The sequence below is a fragment of the Camarhynchus parvulus genome, chromosome 2 (assembly GCF_901933205.1).
Source record: "Camarhynchus parvulus chromosome 2, STF_HiC, whole genome shotgun sequence".
Classification (NCBI taxonomy): domain Eukaryota; kingdom Metazoa; phylum Chordata; class Aves; order Passeriformes; family Thraupidae; genus Camarhynchus; species Camarhynchus parvulus.
In genome coordinates this window covers 49,373,781-49,395,084 of record NC_044572.1, presented here as the reverse complement: position 1 = coordinate 49,395,084, position 21,304 = coordinate 49,373,781, and the positions used below count along the sequence as shown (strand labels likewise).

The window sequence follows — 21,304 nt, the reverse complement described above, 5'->3', positions numbered from 1 at the left end:
CTTAAAGGTTTCTAACACTTTGCAAGGCCCTAGGAGTCTTTTTTGGGAAGAAGGTTTATTCCAGTCATAAGGCTGATTTCAGCACTGAGAATAACTCAACACCAGAAAGGGTACTGTATGCAAGCAAGGGAATTACCCAGCCTTTTGTGAAATCAATATTTTCACCCAGGAGTTAATTCCTGTGGTTGAGTTCTTCCCCTCTTCAGACTGAAGCACTTGAAATACTTCCAATATATCACAACTTTGGAATGTTCACTTGCTCTACCGCCTTGATGCTCTCCCCAGTATTATCTACAAATCTGTACATCATAGGATGACAAAACAATAGAACAACACTATATGGAAAAAGAAAGATGCTGACTGTGATCCTGGACTTGTATTCTTATTTGAAAAGGATAACTGCTTATTCAAAGCATGCCTAACTGTTAAATAAAGTACACAAGTGCTGGCCTAAAAGTACAAAAAAAAATTGCTCCATGTCTATTTGGTAGCAGGCCTTTACTAGTCAAATTCATTTTTTTTCTACTTTCATAAGTCTTTTGACAAAAAATTTCACAAGAAAAAATTTCCCTGCGAAAAGAGATGGAATTTCAGGGTATAGAAACTTAGGAGTAACAAATACTCTAAAACTCTGTTTCACTTTTTGTTCCTAAATCCTCTTCTCAAAATGCTTCCCTAAAAATATTTAATTCTTTCATGATACAACATGTATCACAATTTAACGTTAGTAAAATCTGAAAGGGATACTGTTTCTCAGATGTCTTTTATCCCTCAGAAATCTCTAACTGTAGGCAATAACTATCTTACTTAAGAACATACCTACAGTATAATGATGGGGAGTACATTTTTTTTTTCTTCTCTGAAAGATAACAAAATGTTATGCCTTTGTCTCAGCTAGTTCAAAAGCTTCATTTCTTATGTATCAGAGACTGAAGCAAAAGATGCAGTTCATTCTGGACTGAAAGAAAAAACTACTGTTACCCTTTTGGCTTTGTAGGTTAATCAACAATCAGCTGTAAATTAGGAACAGACAGCAGCTTCAGCTTTGCGTGGGATAAATGGCCAGGATAAGCTCAAGTACTTACTCAGCTTTTCATATAATAGGTTAACTGGCAACTCCCACTCACTTCTACTGACCTCTCTCATTCTAGCTCTGGTACAGCTAAGCACTAAGTCACTAAAGGGAGGGGCTAAACCAAGAATAAAATAAACTGGGCAAGACGAATAGTTTCACTGAGCAAGTTCCCTAGTCTGCCTCACTGTGGGGCCATACAAACACCGAGGCAGCACAATCCAGCAGCTGACTCAGGATACAAATGAGTTAGAGAAGACAAGGAAGGAAATTAGCCCAGGCAGCTTAAAAAAATACAGCTGCTGAACGTCTAAGTATAGGCTGAGGGGAATAGAGCAATACCTAAACAAAATGAACTCAAGGAAGGACAACTGCAGAGGCTACACGGCAAAATGGACAGCCTCTCTCACAACAGGGAGTGGAGTGGATCTAAGGAAACTGCTGACACCAAACAAAGATAAACAAACAAACAAGCCAATGCACACACACAATCTATAAATAATAGATCACAACAACCATATCAATGACGAAGACACAAAACCTAATTGTTTCTTCAGCATGGTACTTGCAATAATAACCACATTCTGTTCCCAGCCATAGTGGGCAGATGTTGCAAAGGTCATATTTATTTCTTTGAATATACATTCTGTTGTCTGTTAGTCTCTGTAACTGGGATTTTTCCTGAATCTTCTGTAGCTCTCAGTCTTTGCAAAATCTACTTGTTTATCCTCGGGTCAGGCCTTATTATTTACTTTTAAAGTGGTATCTGTTGGGGGCCAGGGAAGGAAATTCCAATGCTTCATGATCTGAATTACAACCTCTGAGATGGCAAGGGTGACTTTTAAGGCAATGACTGTGATACACAGTCCTCCTCATGTACAGACCAATCTCAATCTCAGTAACTTAGTAAGGACTCTATCTTTCCAGGTATCATAAGATTACAAAAATAGTCTAGAATAGCATCTTTCTGTAAGTCTGCTTCTGTAAAACAGGAACCTAATGTTCAGAAAATTGGCTGGAGACTGAGAAGTTTTGAAAGTTCCCTTCAGGTTTTAAACTACTGAGTTATCTAAAACTATCTGGTATACTGTGCATAGAGACCTTGTTGTGTTAACAGATGCTAACATTCTAAATGTTCTTATTTCCATGTTTGAAAAACTGATCTGTGAACTTCAACTGACAAACCTATATAAAACCTCCCATAAAACTAGCAAATAAGTATTCTTCAGTCTCAAGTACCTGTATGAAGTACAAAGGTGTTCCTTCATCTTCAGGTGAGTGACAGTCACTTAGTAAGCTTGAATAGGTTAGGAAAACATTTGAGAGCAACAAAGAAGCAGCAGTTGCTCAAGTAAAAACCACTTGGATCAACATTAGACAAGACTATTTTTTTAAACAAGAACCATAGCTTCAGATAGTTATACTGGTAAATCCTACAGGATGGATATAATTAGACCAACTTAGATTAAATTATGTTAGTTTAAGTAACTTATACTGTCAGCATCACTTACTGGCTTTGCTATACAAGTTAAGAAACAGATCATGCTGCTAATTGCCACAACTCTGCCAATAAAGCAGAGTTCTCTTTGGGGAAGACTAAACTATGAAGAGCTGCACAGATCCTAGCTTAGATGGAAGTTTTCATCAATGAATTTCAGCTGCCTTGTGCCCATTTCCCGAGAGAACAGCATCTGATCTGCAAACAAGTAATTCCCCATTCTCCAAAACCTCTCTGTTATTATAAACTTTTGCAAGCACACACCTTGTCTACCAGAGAAACCTCACAAACAGAACTTTCATTGGGAGATTAACTTACTGGGTTGCTCAACACATTTGTCTTATGGTAGTTATTACCTGCATATAGGGAAACAGGAGAGTGAGAGAACAGCAAAAGGAACCTGAACCTGTCCCATGGGCCACTGCAGTTCATGATTCAGTAACTTAGCCTAAAATGCCTCTGACTGAAGCTGAACTGCCTTTGACAAAGACACCCAGGCAGGCAATTAGTATCAGCAAACCCGTTCAGTTGTTCCAACACAAGCCACCAGTTTTTGAAATGAATTTCAGAAAAATGTTTTTAAATCATCAGATACAATACTAAACCCGAACGAAAACCCAAATGAACCTGTTTTTTCCCCCCAGCATCTCCACTGGCAAAGCCTTCCTGTTGTTTTTAGCCAGCTTAGAAAACACTTTGAGTGACTAAGCAGAACAGAAAAGCATTCACTAGAAAGCCCACTTTAAGGAAACTGACTGATGAATTCTGTCATGTTCAGCCCCAGTGACTGACATTCACTCCGTACTGACTTGTCCACCCCACTTCCTCCAATGCCAAAAGTCATCATCCCTGAGGCACCCAGAAAGTCATTCAGACTGGAACAGCAGCATAAACTGAACAAAACAGCACAGTATCTTGAAATACCTTTACAATATCCTGTATTCCTTACTTTATCTGCCTATGTTAGAAATTTGGCAGACACAGTTAGAGAACTTCCCAAGACAGCCCACCTGCACTGCGCCTGTTCCATTAAAACATTCCTCTTACATGCCAGAGACATTGCTCATGAACACAAGTTTCCACCCAACAAGTGAGTGTGCTGAATCTGAGGGCTGAGATGCTAAGCAGATCTCTCCATACAATTATACACCCTATGAGAGAACAGGAGCAGGAGGGACAAGCAGAAATTAGGAGTGAGCTGCACTTACAAGGAAGAAAGTGGTGCCAGATTTTCAACTATTAGGATAGCACATCTCAAGCCTTGAGGTGTGACATGTTAATCAGGTACAAATACAGGACTACTGCACTAAGAGGAAGCACAAAATAATTCTTAGGTGGACTGAAGATGACAGCACCAGCATGCATACGGTAAAATTTGAAGCTGCTCTTGAGCGTGCAAATTCCTTTGGAATTATGTATTGAATATAACATGCTGCAAGAAACTTAGTCATTAATGTCTGAAGCTGATTCGTAATACTGAATACATAGTTTCAACAAGTTTAGCCTCAATTCCTTTGTACACAGTTTCACAGGTATATAAGATTAATAATACCAGCTCTTCACAGATATTCTGTGGCAATCAATTCAATTAATAAACATTTACCAAGCACACAGTAAATAAGAATATTACAAACCAAGAAAAATAACAGTGCTATACTTAGCACAAAGTTTAGACAGCACACATTAGCTAAGACCAAAGCCTGGACGTGGAAGAAGACAAGCAGTTCCACAAGCAGTGAGAACAGAGATGCCTGACTTTTTAGGCTTATCTCAAATTGATTAATGTTGGTTTCTACTCAACTGGAAGCTCATGCAGTCATGCACAATGTTCACGCTCCCATGGTCATCTTTCAAAGCACTCATGTATTTCTTTTCTCTCACTCAGTTTTCATAAATCATTAAAAGGACATACATTTGTGACCCTGGCCCATTTGTTCAGTTTCAACAGGTGAGTTTGGAAGTTATGATAATTTTCTAAACATGATAGCCTTAGTCTTATTTCCAATTTTTAATGTAACTTCCTAATAACCTAAAATTTACATTTTACTTTAATTTGATCCTAGTTTTACATTTGAATGGGGAAAATTGCACTAATTATTTTACATTACAGAAATTATTGAGAGCAAGCAGGAACACAAACAATTGGTTTGTACCATCTGTAATTCTGATGTCAAAACAGAATGATTTGAGATACTGTGACGTAATAGTTTCAATAATACAGAATTTCATTACTGTTGTCAGTGCCCATTTGTATATTTCATTCTGGAACAATTTAAACAGACACTTTAATAACAACAATTCACACCACCTGTCACCACAAGCAACATAATTACCATTTCTGCAAGTTCTAGATGATACATTTTTATCTCCTAGAAGTCCACTAGGGCAAGACAGAAGGTTGAAGTAACTTGACTTTGAAATGTTGTTTTTTCTCTTATACTGTAAAAACAATTTAATTTACATGTTCCAAAAAATAATTTCCAACACAAGTGCAAATACTTCCATGACAAAAATAATTTCCATTCCCTGCTTCTCTGTTTGAAAGCATATACCATTGTCAAAAGAAATGAAACAGATTTCTTAAGCCTCTTCTCCCACACATCAACACACCACCCTTATGAAGAGGAATCACACCTGCTACTCCACAAAGCAGCAATGCAGGAATGCTTTGGAATGGTTGTCTTTGCTTCCTCTCCAACATAGTCACAGTCCCTAAGGACTCCAAGCAGCAGGGTCAGCTGACTTTAGTCCACTTTCCTCCTCCCTCCTTCCTTTTTTTCTTCTAGTTTAACTCACATGAAAATACAAATCGCTTCCTCTTCCTATTGCTTCAAATAATCAGTACTCAGCGTCAGCAGCTAAACAAGGGCTGGGCTGTCTTCCTTATCCTCATCACTGTCTGGTACAACCATGATTGCCAGTAGGATGTCTGGGACTAGAACCCCAGGCAGAGATGTCACAAGCAGGCTGGGCTACATCTTGTGGTGTGCTTTTATCTCCAAACCTCTTCTGTGCTCCACGGGTACTCTCTCCCTATTTTATCCATTTACAAGCTGACTTTCAAACTATGAGCCTTTTGAGAAATGACTGTCTGATATAATATTATGCTTATACCAACATAATGAATCCTACAATTTAACTGAAACTTCTAGAAATTTAGTGAAAAACAGGGTAGTATGAACTATTACTTGGGTGACACACAGAAACCAGAGAGGCTAATGAACAGTGTAATGGACACATACACATATTTTCTGAAGGTATATGTATAGGTGTGTATACATATATATATATATATATTCATAACTTATCATATTTGTTTGTTTTCATTCAGATGCCTTATTAAGGTGGATTTTTCAATCCCCCAGCTGAAGAGAGCTGCAAAGGAAGGTATTTGCTACAGGAATGGAAACACCACAGGAAACCCCAAGAATGCACAACCATTTATAAGGGTCCAAGGAGAACAGAGGACTGATCTTATGGAAGGGATCCCTAACCTCACGTGCCATTCATGGGAATAAACAACAACAAAATCCAGTAACTCTCAGAGAACATGGAAAGGAGGACTTCAGGAAAGCTGAAAGTCCTCCTACCTCCCTGAACTCTGTATAAGGTTAAAATCGTTGCAGTTCATGACCATAGGATTGCAACCCAGCAATTCCATGGGCAAGGATCTCTTGGGATGGAAGTTAATTGACATTAACTGTGGGGAAAAGGAAGCAAACAAGCATTCTGTAACAAATTCTCTGATTCAGACTCTGATACCCAAGGCTAATCTCTAAGGCTGCTCAGAATGACAAAAAGACCTCTTAGCTGGGATGTTGAAGAAAAATCCTTGAATTTCACCACCACCGGGAAATCAAAAAGGAAACAAAGTGCCACAAAATGTCAGGGGTGCTTTGCTGACTAATATTACCTCAAAGCAGCTTTACATCATACAAAGGGCCAGGATAGAACAAGGAAAACCAAAAAAGCCTAGTTTATTTTACACAACAAATAGAGCACTTTGGAAATCACTTAATGAGGGCTAACAAGAATAACAGAGGAGATATTCATGGATTTCAGAATACAAAATTAAAAAAACAAACTTGTGGGCATCGATTATTATGAATTCTTTTGGTTTTTGTACAAGTGAACATAGACCTCTCTTGAGTCTGGAAGCAATCAATACAGTGAGCAGGAGTCGATCTTGTTTCAAGTCCATTCACTAACCTTGTGTATTTACAGTTCCACAATTAGAGAAGCACTTCTAACACAAATGTTTCTTAACTACAGCACCTAGTTCTAATGAAGTTAACTTCAACTGGCTGAGATTTCACCTATCTTTCAGTCTCACACTTGCTTTATGCAGGGCCTTTTCATTTAAATTTTGTCCTACTAAAGCCTCTAAAGGCTTCAAAATGTCTTCTGCTAGGAAATCAAGCCAAAAAAAGCAAATAAGCACCATTTTAATACTTTTCAACAAAGACCTGTATGTCTTATTGAGAAGGGGGAAAAAGCATAATGACAGATACAAAAACCTAACTTAAAATTTCCTAAAGCTGGAAACAGCTTTCTACAGTTCCTTCATGTATGGTGTCACTACAGTGCTCACAGCCTTCTATTGCCAAACTGTTCACCTGGTTCAACCACGTTCTCCAGTTACTTGATTTCTACAGATACATTAGATGCATCAAAAAGTGTAACAAAATTGTCAGTGTAAAGCAATAACCAATACATAATATTGCCAGCCCACAAATGTACTAAAGATTAAAAAACCCCAATGAAATACAGATAAAAATTATACCATGCAGTATCTTCCTGCTGAAAATGCTGCAAAAAGTTTGAAGTCTACCTTGTTTCAAATTACAACACTAAGACTAATGCTCCAGCCTCACAGAAGTTTTTGTAAAAAAATTCAAAAGAAACTTAACAGAAATTTCTGTCACGATTATATTTCATCAGCAAGCATTTCTTCCAAAGGCCATATGGTTCTCTTGAAGAATCACCATTTCTACATTTAACCCATTTTGAAGACTACTGACCTAAAGTGACATTTTGGAAAAAGAGAGGATGCCAGACTTCTTGTTAAGGCAGCCTGAGGTTTCCTACTAACACTTAGCTTATATAAAGCTTCCAAATGGTATCAAAGCAGGCAATTCCCTAGAAGACTTGGAACAGGGCTTTCAAATTTGCAAGAGAACTTGCCAAAGACCTATGAGAGATCTTGAACAGCACAGGGAGAGGAATATAGCTCATTTGGCTGACATAAACTCAAGCCCTTTTCTACTGTAAATTATGGTGTCCCTTATCATTAAAAAGCTGCCAAGAAAAAGCCCTTGAGCATCCAATTTCTGCAAGGGCAGGACACAGAGTGCACATCCTCAGTAATAAGAAGGCTTTAGAGCAAAGAGGTATTTCCAGAGGCTCTACCACCTGAATGAAGAGCTGAGAGCAAGTGTATCAGAAGTAAGTAGATCAACTGTGTGCTTGCTGGCAAAGGTCTAACTTGGCAAAGTGTATCGACCGTGGAATAAGAAATATGCCAAACAAAGCACTGTCCCATTAAGTGGAAGACTATCACTTCTCATTCATCACTAACAAGAAGCTCAGTGAACATCTCCAAGCAGAAAAGCCAGAGGAGAAACAGCCTGCTGGATTCTTTACTCCCAGGGCAGGGAAACCACTGCGGCTGCCTGATCTGGTACTTTTTTGGCAAGCTGTATTCAGTAGGCTTGATCATGCCTGTCAGCAAATCCACAAGTTCTACAAACCTTCCCATCTCAACTGCCAATAGGAAAATGTCTGGTACAGTCATTCCCAGCACAAAGAAAGAGAATTCCAGGCTGAGTAGGACTCTGCTATTGCTCATATAAGACCTGTTTTACCTGCCTTCCTGGACAATGATGTTGCACTTCCAGTGCCACCAAAGTACATTTCCTACATTAAAAGAAAAATGCCCAAAACAGCGAGAAATTCTTTTTTTTGAATATCAGATGGGTCCTTTCACTTGAACAGCATATCTGGGCAGTGGTGGAATTACCCATTTCTTCCTTAAGAGCCATCTCCATGACATATATAATGAAAAGACAAGCACACAGGCATCTGAAGTATAATTCAGCAGGTGTCAGCAGGTAAGAAAGCCAGAGACACGACTAAGGGGTTCAATTTTCTTAGCCTCAAGACAGGGTAGCTTCAGACCCTTTCTGGACCCAGGGGAAAAAACTGTACTTGGCCATCTACAACTCACTGGAAAATACACCTTTGTCAAGCAACATCCTATCAAAAGGATCTCTGGGATCCTTTAAGATATAAAAGGCAGTTTAAATGAATGGAACTTGCAGTAATCTCAGCCTTTGCTCAACACAATTTCTATCCGCACTAACTTCTGCCTGGTCACAGAAAGCTGAAGAGGAGAAACTGCAGTAAAAACTTGCTTCAACTGCAGGTCACTTCCATGACTTTGGAGATTTTTGTGGAAGGGAAATAAAAAGAAACACAGTTAAAGGAGCTGCTCCTTCCTCCAAGGCTGAACTGTAACTTCTGAATATGGATTAATGGATATTTGAGAGTCAGAGAAAAAGGACAAGCAGGACCAACAGGTGGCAGAAGCACAAGGTGAGCAGTGAAATCCTGAAATACTCATCCAGTGCTTATGAGGAAAAGGTGAGAAATGGCACGCCCACTGACTACTGACTTGGAATGCAGTGGAGACCACAAGGATTTGGGACTGTAGGATACAGCAGATTCTTACTACATCAGCAAGAGCAAACAACTTCCAGAACTATAAATGTACTCCACAGAGATGGCAATTTTGAGGCTGGAGAAAAATCTCAGGTGTACTTTAGGCACCTGCAAAGTAGATCCTACAGAAACTGGATGTGAAACAGCATCAAGGTTTTGTTGTAGCCATAAAGATCCCGGAAGTCTCTAGGATAAACAGAACAGGATGCCCTAACTGGGCTCTCCAAAGACCATGGTTCTCTGTGGAATAAAGGTTTCTAAAACCAGCATTTTGTCCCATAATGACAGTGTGCCTCTAGACACTTCTCCTGTTCTTGTACATGTCTCTAGCAGTTGTTTCTGACCACTGTCAGATGGGACAGGGCAGTGGACTGCCCAGGCCTCTTGTCTGACCTTGTGTCATTGTTCATATGAAGATTATTATAGGAAACTCCTCACTTCTGGTAGAGACTGTGACCTTATTGTTAAAGAAATACATTTGGCATCTACACTAATGTTCTTGATTAGGCTAGGAGATGCAGGATTTGTGAATAATGTATTAAAATTCTGACTACAGACATCCTACAGAATGAAAAAAAGAGGGGAAATAGATGGGTATGTAAATACCCCCCAATCTTTTCCTCAGTTGAAAGGAGATGGTATAAAGCAAGGAATGACCAAAGTACTCTGGTTTTGGCATGCTTAGTTTTAATTTAAGTTTGGCAATATAGGAAAAAGAGAAAAAACAATGTACTAATTTTTGGGTTTTAATCTGCTTTACTACTGTATTTTTAGATAAACTGAAAAATCAGTGAGTGGTTATTCTGTTCTTATCTCCCTTCACCTTGTATCTCCAGGTTTTTACTGCAGAGCATGTAAAGTGAAAGCCTACATGTAAAAAAAATACATTAAAAACCGTTTATATTTAGTAAAATATTATTAAAAGCCTGTATTGAAATAAAGAGGAATCCTAAGCATTCAGTTCTGGTACTATGTATGTGAGTCTTGCATGCAAAAACCACCATGCTTCAGGTTAAAGAGATTACATTATAATTATTTATTGATTTATATTTATTCATTTATAACACTTACTATGTGCAATAATAACAACAATAATAAATATCAATGAGATAATTTCCTTTATGGAGTCTTCTAGGTGGTATTTTCTGATACTATTCTGATATATATTTCTATCAATTCTCAGCCACACTATGACAGTGTTGATGCAGTCCTATGGAAATCTTTTCAATTTATTAGGAATTCTTAAGATTACTATTGAAAACCAATAAATTTTCAAAACATCAGCTGTATCTTAGTAATGTGAAAATACTTAAGGCAGTTTATTTGCCATGCATATTTTCTTCCAAATTTTATATTTGCTTTGCAGATCACATATGAGATTACATGAATAGGAACATGGAAAAATTACTCTTACAAAAACCCCTTACTAAAAGAATCACTTATTCATAAAAACCCTTACCTGAAGCATAGTGTATTTTCACAGAATTATGTTTTTTTTTTAATGGGTCCATGAACCATCATAAAAGCAGCCACTTCTTTAACAGTAAACAGTTGCTTTTGTTAGACTACCCCCGCCCTAAAAAAATGCGGATTTCCCTGTTCTAAGATCATAATTACTAAGCATTTCTCATACACTGCTTTAAAGCTACACCATGCAAAAAAATCTTGCCAAGGGTTTTGGCCCTTATTTTTTTATCTTTCACAACCAATTTCACAATGCTGACAGTTAAAAGAATAATAATAAAAGTCATCCAGATGTAACACACACCTCTGATGAGGGCTCTGGGTGATGGCTAATCCTTTCTAGCCACGTGAAGCAGTGCAGACCTACAGTAAAAATTTAATCTACAGAGATCTTCTCCAGAATTTCACAGGATATTTATATGTACAATAAGTGCAGTGTGGATTCCAGCAGAGAGACACATACAAATATATGCATATATATATATATATATATATATATATGTATTTTTTTCCTTTCATCAACATAAATGGTATCTCCAGACATTAATTTTATTTATAATATCAGAGACCTTTATAAGCTCAGCGTACACTCACAGACAGATATGCACACACCTTTCCAGATGAATAATTACATAAAACAGGGTCCCTTACTTGTTCTCAGCTCTGCAAAAATACTGCAGTCATGAATTAAACATCACCTTCCAAAGTTCTCTGTTTTGTGCCTCTCTGGCAAGGTTTCTGGGAACACTGATTAGAATCTGAATAGCTTTACATTACCTCCAACCTTAGGCCCACCAGCTGATCCTGGCTTTCTTGCACTGTTTGAAGGATTTCCTGGCTTTTTAGGTGCCGGAACCTTGAAGGCTGAAGCAGCTGATGATGGCCTATTTCCATCCACTGATTCTTCATCATCAAAGCTTTTGTCTAGAAAAAGATATGTTAAATAAAAATAGAGCTATTAGAATGGGTGTATTTTCATTTCCTAACAAACTATTTTCCTTCACATTTCACAGAAATTCACAAAATGCATAAATAAAAACAAGTATTTATCAGTTTGTCCTGTCTTTGATTTAGGAATAAAATGACAATGGGAAATAAACAGCATTTTCCACATTTCACGTTCTTATAAAATATTATTTTAGCTTCATAACTACCACACTAGAACTGAGCATAAAAAAATGAATCCTACACATCCACTCCCACAAAGGAAATATATCTTTGCACAGACCGAATGTTTTTAATAATTTCTTAATATTTTCCCAAAAGGAAAGTCCTTAATATAATTTTTATCATTCCAGTCTACCGAAGAAAAATGCTTCTCCTTTTCCTTCTTTCACTCATGCATGCATTTTCTGCTACACATCCTCCCACAATGTGTTTAACTAGCACTCCCTGTCTCCTTCCTTCCACCCAGATTTTTCAACTTACAATCACAGATCCTCTTGCAGATCAGGCGCCTCATTCCTCTGATAGCTCTTCAATCCCTCACCCTAGGACGGACCCAGCACCTCACATGGCCACATGCAGTAAATTCTTAATACTAATCAAAGATTCTATCAGAATCTGCTCGCAAACACCCAAGATCCACCACTGAGATTTGTGCCGGCATCTTTCTCTCCCTTCCCTGCACTAGGTGCTGCACAACCAATGAGCTGCAAGGTGACATCATCTTCTGGGAGCCAACGCCAGAGGAAAAGGTGAAAATTCTCCATGCAAATAAATTCATTCCCACACATGGTATTTGCCACTATTCCAATCCTTCGTTTAAAAAATTAGACAGGCAGACAATATTCAGAAAGAGGGCTTGCACTCCTCTTTCCTCTAATTTCAGGTTTCTGTATTTTTAATCATGAAAGAAATTCATGCCTAGTGACTAAACAGTCTCAATTCAAAATACTGTGCCTAAAAAGAACCCCAACATATTCCAACAGTAGAACATAATGTTTTCCCCACCCACTTAGGGAAGAAGGATTTATCTATAAGCTTGAGCACAGAAAACATCCAGCCTATGGTTCCTATAATAAATAAAATGGGCGAGGCTGAGACACAGCTGCACTACAGTAATGAAAGACCAATTCAGCATATTACCTGCTCTAAAACCTGCCATTTGTGAAAAAAAAAACATTGCAAAACTTCATCATCTCTGGAATGGTTAACTGTTTACCCTTTGCTAATTCAGTACTTGCTCCCAGGGAAATGTCAACTATATTTAACAATGTAGCCTCCCAGAGGAAGGCAGCTTACATTAAAGGGTATAGCAAGGTTTTGTCCAGCAGCACTGGCAGCACCATCGAACGTCACAACACCCTGCATTTAACATGTCCAACATCACTGCTGCTATAGTTAGCACATTTTTCTAGCATTTGCCAAAAGCTGTGTTTTGCACTAATGTATCTCCATGATCAAAGAAACGAACTATCACAAGAAAAATATGGATGCATATTACCAGTTTGCATTAACATTACTTGCTCCTCTTCTATAAACACTGATTTTTAGGTGGATCTTGCTAAGAGTAATTGTTTGGATCTGTAAACTCTCCGAATGGGAGGAAAAGGCATCAGCCTTCCCCCTCGCTGTCCTGTGTGTTGCCATGGAAACAGCACTCCAGCTCAGCATATGGGCTGAGCCAGAATACATTTTGATTCCTGATGCTTTTACTCTCACTATCTTAAATAGAACCAGACATCAAGAATTCGAGCAAGGAAAACCACCAGCACAAAGGCCAGATTAAGTGAAATGACTTAAACACTGTCACAGAAGGGTAAATGGCAAGGGTTCGTATCTGGGATACCTGCAGCATTACAGGTAATTTTAAATTAGAAATATCTTGCATGATCAGATCAACACTGACACGTGAGTATGGAATCATGAAAACAGACTAAAAGTGAAAACAGGCTTTGCAAATAAAAATGGTTCTGTTGCTGCACTTTCAAATCTGATGAAGAAACAGGCAAGACTTTCATGCTACTACCTAACAGCTGTACAATGCTGCACTGATATGCAAATATTGCACAAGCCTTTGAAACAATAAAATTATTTGCAATAAAATCCTAAAAACAGAAACTGAGCATTTGCTCATTTATGCAAAATCTCCTAATCAAGAAAAATCTAGACAACCCCAAACAACTGTGTACTTTGGGAACCAGTGACTCAGATAAAATAATTTTATTTTTACCAAACAATTCATTATGAAGGAGTATCAAAGATGGGTAATTTTAGAAGTTACTGCTCAACCCCAAAATGTGCAAACAGAATTCCAGAAAAAAAATGCAAAAGCAAATGTTTCAACCCACTGATGTGCTGTGTATATTAGAGGATACATCAAATAATGTTCTTGGTAATACTGTCAAATTACTTTGCCTAGTTAAAAATATTTTTTCATACGTCTTAACAATTGTTAACACTGCCTTAAAAATCTACACTATGAAATAGTTTTATGCAGTTTTTCAGTCCACATAAAACTCATCTTTTTAAAATAAATGCCTATTTTTCTTAAGATACACAGAACTGATTGAAGCCACTGATACATGGGTGTTCTTAACCAGACTTTTCACGGTTTATGTTAAAATAAATTAAAAATTGCTGTGCAGTTACTTGAAGTGTTCCAAATAACAGCACAGTACCATAAGCATGTAAAATTAATGGCTGAAAAGGATCTGTTTGAATTCTATTAACGGTGAAGTGATAATGCAGCTGAGCCTCTTTTGTTCTGGATTTGTTTATTTTTTTAAATAAACATAAGCAGGAAATTTTCATACTGTCTTTTAAAGAAACCAGAGGTTTTCCCCACCCTTTTAGGCCTTTACACTTTTACTTCCCTAGGATTTACCATCAAAATCCTGAGTAATCTTTAGGGACATTCCATTTTCAGAAATATGCCTTACACTGTAAAGATCCAAAACCTGAAGTCTGTATTTACAGCACTTCATGAAAACAGAGCACAATACTTGCTTCCCCTACAATGCACCTTCCATGTGCTCTCACTCATCTGCAATGATCCACTTGCTGGTAGCTCCTGTAAAAGCATTTCCACGTACTTCAACATGGATAAGCCCAGCTCCAGTTGTAACTGTTGCTCCCCAGGGCATAATCAAGGAGCAGTTCTGCTCAATCTGGCTTTACTACGTGCCTTTGGCTGGCCAAAGGAGCAGGCATGGAGCTCCTGACAGCCAACACACAGAGCATGGGGATCACTATATTTCAGTATCAAACTGTGCCTCTAATGTTAGTTTAATGCAGTCTACAAGCAAAATATATCTCTATAACGGAAGTCATAAAAGCCTAAATGTAACTGGTATTTCAAAACAAAGCCATCTAATAGATGCAAACCTTTTTCATTCTAAAATGGCTGGATAATTTTCATTCTAGGTCATTTTAACACTTTCAGAGTATCAAATTTAACGTATGCAAATAGACCTGACAGCTGAGAAAGCATTATCCAAACAGTGTTTTAAAACAAAGCTCCAAGGTACCAAATATAAAAAGCTGTATGAATTGCTAGCAACCCACAGAACATATTAAAGGCAAAACACAATAAATTAAAGACACTGAACCTCAGTTAAATCCCACAACATGTTCTTGTACTTGATATGCAGTATTTTAAACCACAGTGCATAAGGAGTTTTGGAGGTAAGCACACCACACAGAGAAGAGCATGGAATCTCATACTGCCAAAAACTCCTGAAGAAACCTGATGAGCAACAAATGCTCTCACTCTGGTACGAGCTCTCTTCCAGATGAGCAACTTCAAAGCAGGGGAAGAAAAAATTCAAGAACAGGTTGTTTTTATCTTCCCAAAGCTAGGAACTCAGGATTCAAAATGTGAGCATTAGAAGTTTTCTCTTCTAATGGAGGGCAGATATCTGCCCATAGGGGATGCTCTGCAGGTACAGTGCACCAAATGAACTGCTATCAACGAACTGCTGTGCATTTCTACAAAACCTCTGAAGAGCTGTCTAAGAAATCTTTCCAGTAAAAGGCCCACCAAACCAACCTGCAGGACACATCAGAACCCAAAGTCTACTACACTTTCAGACCTTATGATTTACTGAAGTTATTTGAAGATTAAATGCATGCAGACAGACCAAAACTTGAACTATTCCAGAGCATTAAACACTAAAACTCTTAAGAAACAAACTATGTCATTTGAACTAAAAATAACCAAAATATATGTGTTATCTTCCTTGTAGCATTACTCTTGGGGGCCAGATCACAAATATGTAGTGTATGTTTTCTGAAGTATTCAGGAGATCAAAGCATAAACATTTATAATGAAACTTGATATTCAAAGAATATTCTAGTACTCCCAATATTTTAAACTCCAGAACAATCTACTTACTGTGATTTGCCTATACAGCAGTAAAGGTAATTATGTATCCAGTAAACATAAAGATATATCCAATGACAAAGAGAATCTAGGGAGAAATCTAAAGTTTTTCATATCCAGAGGAAAAAAAAATTTCATTTTCAAAAAGATTAAATTAGAATACATTTATTGTTACTGCAACTCAAGCCTCCACCTTAGCTGGTCTGAAGATTCCTATAACTAATGTGACATTCCGGTATCTAACATTTTGTAAGTCATAGTCAATAACAGAAAAATAAAACACAGTATCACCTACACAGCAGTACAACTACAAGATCTATATTCTATCTGTGCTACTCAGCAGCAGGAAATCAAAAGTTAACTGACTTAAAGGAGATCCTCAAGTGACACCATGAAGGTGAAAAAACTGGATCCCCTGCAGTAAAACTTAACTAAAGCTGGCAATAAAGGCAAATCCAGATACTGTTTTCAGTAGCAATATCTTACATATCTAACACAACTAGGGTTGTAAATACCAACTTGCAGTATTTTACTGTAGACTGACAAGAGTCAAACTAGAGAACACAGTATACTTAATATTTACATATTTAATAAAATGCTTTTAAACTCACTTTGTTCAAAACATTTGTATCAATTTTACTTCAATAACTGATTATTATAAGCTTTGCCAACAAATACTGGTTTTTACCTACTGTTAACACTTCCTCTTTCACACCACAAAATATTTATGAAGACAACTGCAAAATCCTGCCTAAGCAGAAAAACCCCAAGTAGATGAGCTCTTAAATTTCCCAGTCACTCCCCCGATTCTGTGCCTACCAAGACACCCACTGCCAGTCTCCCTTCCGTGACTTATAAACATAGATTGCATCAATTACTTGGAACATCTGGGACTGGATCATTAGCTCAATTCCAGATGAACTGGTGTGGCCTACAACAACTTCTGTCAAGCATGAAAATGAAGCCGCAAGCACTACACATGCATCAAGTTAGCTGATCTCTCTAATCCATACTTCAAGCCAGTGCCCCACATCATTGAGTGAGAACTTTATCCCTTACACATCAGGCATGTCATACAGTCCAAATCTGTTTGTCCTGACACAAAGGACAGGATTCATTTGCCTAAGCATAGTCATCTAAAACCAGTTTTGACAGTCCTGGGCATCCTGTCTGGCGGCCAGCTGACATTCCAGAAGGCCACAGATCTCTTGCAGTTCTTGTGTCACACCCGCTCACTCCGCCTGGCTACTGAGGATCCTGCAAGGCACCTCCAATGGCACCAGACTCTGGCAGCAGCTCTCTGCCTACAGAGAGCAACAGGCACAACTTTCCCAGGCATTGTCCTGGTGAAGGTTGTTGAGAAGACCAGAGAAAAGAATGAGAAACAATTCTTATCTTCACTTGCTGCACCTGTTTTCATATGGAATGTGTTATGGAGATTTGTTTACCAAAGGGTGGTTTCTTAATTGGCCAATGGTGATGTGTTTAGATGGAAGGGCCAGTTGGGTCCACCTGTATCATGACTGTCTGTAAGAGCAACGAGTTTCTTAATAAGTATAGAATAATGAAGTGATTGATCAGCCTGCTGAGAATCATGGAGTCAATACTAATTATTACCTGGCTGGGGGCCTGTGGCGACACCAGACACCTACAGCTGGAAAGATGAATTGCACCTAAGAAGCTTCAGATCTATCATAAAGGATCATTCCTTGGTATTCTCCCCGTGCCACAGCATGTCTTGGGCTCCTAAACCATTGGGAGACAAATTCTCATGCTCAAACAAAAGCCTGCTTCCCACGGTGATGGAGCATGGCTCCTCCTGGGGCAATAGTGGAGGCACAGAAGTAACGTGAGGCCATTAACTGATGGATTTAACTTTACTTCATGTTACCTCCTCTGCTCTTCTTTGCCTTCCTGAAGGAAGCAACTGTACCAATGATAGTGGCTGGCAACTGGTTCTCTTCTGTGCAATACATGCTGATGCTCACCAACAAAATCTCAAACTCCTACCAGAAGAGACTTCTTTTTCTGCAGTAACCTCACAGGGGATGGACGAGATAAAAAAATACCAATAAGACCAGTGTTTATAGAACAACAAAACTTGGTTCAAAAAACCCCCAAAGTTCTTAAATGTATATAAACTTATATTCTTTCACATGCTATTTTTTCAGGCAGTTCTAGTGAACTGGTGTCTTCAAAAAAAAAGTAATAATCAAAAAGGCAGCAAGTAAGGGGAGCAAGAGTCAGTAACAGGAATAAGGCAAATATTTATCAGTTAAATTTTGCTGTTGATCTGATCTCAAATTTTAATAAAGTTCCCTAATTTTTCAACAAGCAAAGCAAATACAGCTCCTACAGTCCATCAATCAGTTACAGCACTGAAAGAGGCTCACATCTGCTTTTGGGGGAAGCTTTATGCATTGATCTCTTCTGCTGTATGCATTTATCTCTTTTAAAATATGACCCTCAATGAAGAGGACAAAATAAAAGACGGAAAATGACGAAGAAAATACTAGACGTAACAAACATTTAAAAAAAGAAATATTTAGGAGCGGCAGTGGCACATGCCAAAATAATTATCCACATGTAATACAGGCATATTCCAAAGACATTAGTAGTTTATCTATTCTGCTGTACAGTTTCATGAAGGACAATGTTAAAAAAGGATTAATTCAAAAAAATTTAACATATCCCCAGTATTATTTTCCTAACCCCATAGAAAAGTTAGTTTTACAGTTTATCTTACTACTGTCTGGATGAAAGACAAGACTTAACTACAGGTTTCAAATAAAGCTGCAATAAGCTCAAATAAGCAACTGAGCTAATTTTGCTCGCAAGTAAAGCCTCATTCCCATTTCTAGCTCTAGAATATCTCCTGTAAACCCAAGTACTTTTCTAATTTTTACCTATTAAAGTTTAAGACAGTTTCTGCAAATCTTGCCATATTTTGCATTTTTTCAATATCTGTAAAATTACCATAGTCCACATATTTAAATTAATTAATAAATAATTTAGTCCTTCCTAAATTCTTGCAATTGGACTTCGTTCTGTTACAAACGTGCAACATTTCCCAAATGTTACTGAACATTTCCCAGCAAATTTACTGAAAACTGAAGATGCCGTTAGTATCACTGTACTTCAAAAATCATCAATTTCCCTGTCTTTACATCCTTCCTGAGGCACATTCAATGGTCTTCTGAATCAACACTTAATAGTCTACAACCTATTAGCAAACACACAATTTTCTCAGTAAAAGGGGAAGAGAAAGCTAATGAGGTTCTCCAGAATTCATGACAAGGTCAGCCTCTAAAATAGGATTCAAGACAAAACAGCAAGGCTGAAAACAAAGCTACATAATATTATTGTTCTTCAACATCTGGACTATGTTATTGCCCTAGGCCATGCTATTTTGACCACACTACACTATGTCCAGCATTAACAAGTCAGGTGCCTTTTAGGCAGGGGGAAGGCAAAAAGGTGTAGAAGGACACAGACCTGCCTTACATAAGAAATCAAAGACTGAAAGTTTTTGCCATTTTAAACACACAGCTTGAATCACTAGCTGTAACACAGAAACTGATGGGATAATCCTATTTTAGCACAAAGTAAAACATGCCTACCACAGCACAAATGTTGTGCTCTCTTATGAAATACCAGAATTAAAGCTGAGAAAGACAGTAACTTCTGGAGCACTCAAGATTTCTGCTAAATGAGTGACTACTCCCTCAGAGACTTTCCCTATCCAGACACTGATTAAAATAAAATCAGGTAATTCACTTTAAAACGTGGGGGGAAAAAAGAAAGAAAAAGAAAAAGCCCTAACAGAACTGTTACTTGATGCCGGGTAATTTTTTGTGAGCCACTTTACATAAACACTCCTAATTTCTATCAGAAGTGATGGTTTATTTAACTGTTGAAGCCCTTCTGAATTCAGTCCTCACTTGTGGCCAAACCCTTCATTCATTTGCTTAAGCTGCCCTTTAAAAAACTGCCACTTCAAGTATCTTCTTGAAGTATCAACTCCACTATTTGCATTTAAAATATTCTGTAAGCTAACAGCCAGTCTTTGCTCAGTAGGCCTGCTTTAATTTCTATCTTTATTATTTAATCTCCAGAAGTAATCTTATTTTTTTTCTTCATAAATTCCTTTTGCTTATACATAAAGTATCCAACTCAACAGCACCAGCATTTTCTTCAGTGAATCTAATGACATATTTTAAAACCAATATATTTATCACTAAAGTGGGCTTTATCTAGAAACCACTATCCATAAACTGCAATAATATGCCTAGCATTATTGATGTATGTAAGTTCAGAAAAGTAGCAAAAAGAACCACCATATTTACCTATCAGCAGCTAAGTCAAACAACTGATATCCATTGAGAAACTGTTCAATTCAGGACATTTCCAGTACTTAATTCAGTGACACAGAAGCACCTGGGCTTAGTGACTTGAATTTTCAAACTATCAATTACATCACAGCAAGGGTAAGAGAGGCACCCATAAGTACTGTGTTTATTCATCTTTATCTATATCACAAGTATATGGGATAGGGAAGAGGCACTGGATATATGCAACGTCAATGAGAAGGTTTACAAACAGGGAGCTTAAACTGGGATTTACTATTAGAGCGTGACAGTAACAAATGTAAGTCTACCATCACAGAGATCATGACAGCAGCTAACATTTGCATTAGTTTTTAGTGTGGCCTATTTCTGCATGTTCAACTCCACTTGCATGTTGAAAATGTAAAACATCAAGGCAGATTGACAAACAAAACATAGACCCTAGAAACAGAAAGGGCAATATGAGCACACAGTAGATAAAATATTGAGAAGTTTATTTTTCTGCATTTTAGATCCATGTAGCTTAGGAATTACACATTCGTATTTGCACATGAAAACATGCACACCACAGCACAGAATGAAAGGGGTTGCTAATGGCCTTTTGGCTCACCGATCCACCTGATCTCTGCCTTACACAGTCAGAAGTAGAAATTAAGAAAATATGGCAAATTATCTTTCTCTTACACTCAATGCTGCCAGTTCACTTGTGGGTAATAAAACTGGTGGTTTTAAGAGGCCCAACTCTCCTCAAACTGGCCTTCTTAACATAGAATCATAAAATGGTCTGGGTTTAAGGGACCTTAAAGACCATCTAGTTCCAACCCTCCTGCCATGGGCAGGGACACCTTTCACTAGACCAGGCTGCTCAGAGCTCTACC

The 21,304-nt window shown here is 37.9% G+C and overlaps 1 protein-coding gene across 41 annotated transcripts in view; it reads right to left on the bottom strand.

The window, feature by feature from the left end:
• Nucleotides 1-21,304, bottom strand: part of CLASP2 (cytoplasmic linker associated protein 2) — a 146,777-nt gene that overhangs the window by 77,257 nt on the left and 48,216 nt on the right. For 36 of the 41 annotated variants that reach the window (XM_030971181.1, XM_030971182.1, XM_030971187.1 and 33 more), the window contains one exon: nucleotides 11,532-11,678. In XM_030971181.1, the coding sequence (XP_030827041.1) occupies nucleotides 11,532-11,678 (147 nt within the window). Of the gene's footprint in view, nucleotides 1-11,531; nucleotides 11,679-12,182; nucleotides 12,390-21,304 lie in introns of those variants that run through there. The other 5 variants (XM_030971216.1, XM_030971222.1, XM_030971221.1 and 2 more) reach the window with 1 other exon arrangement.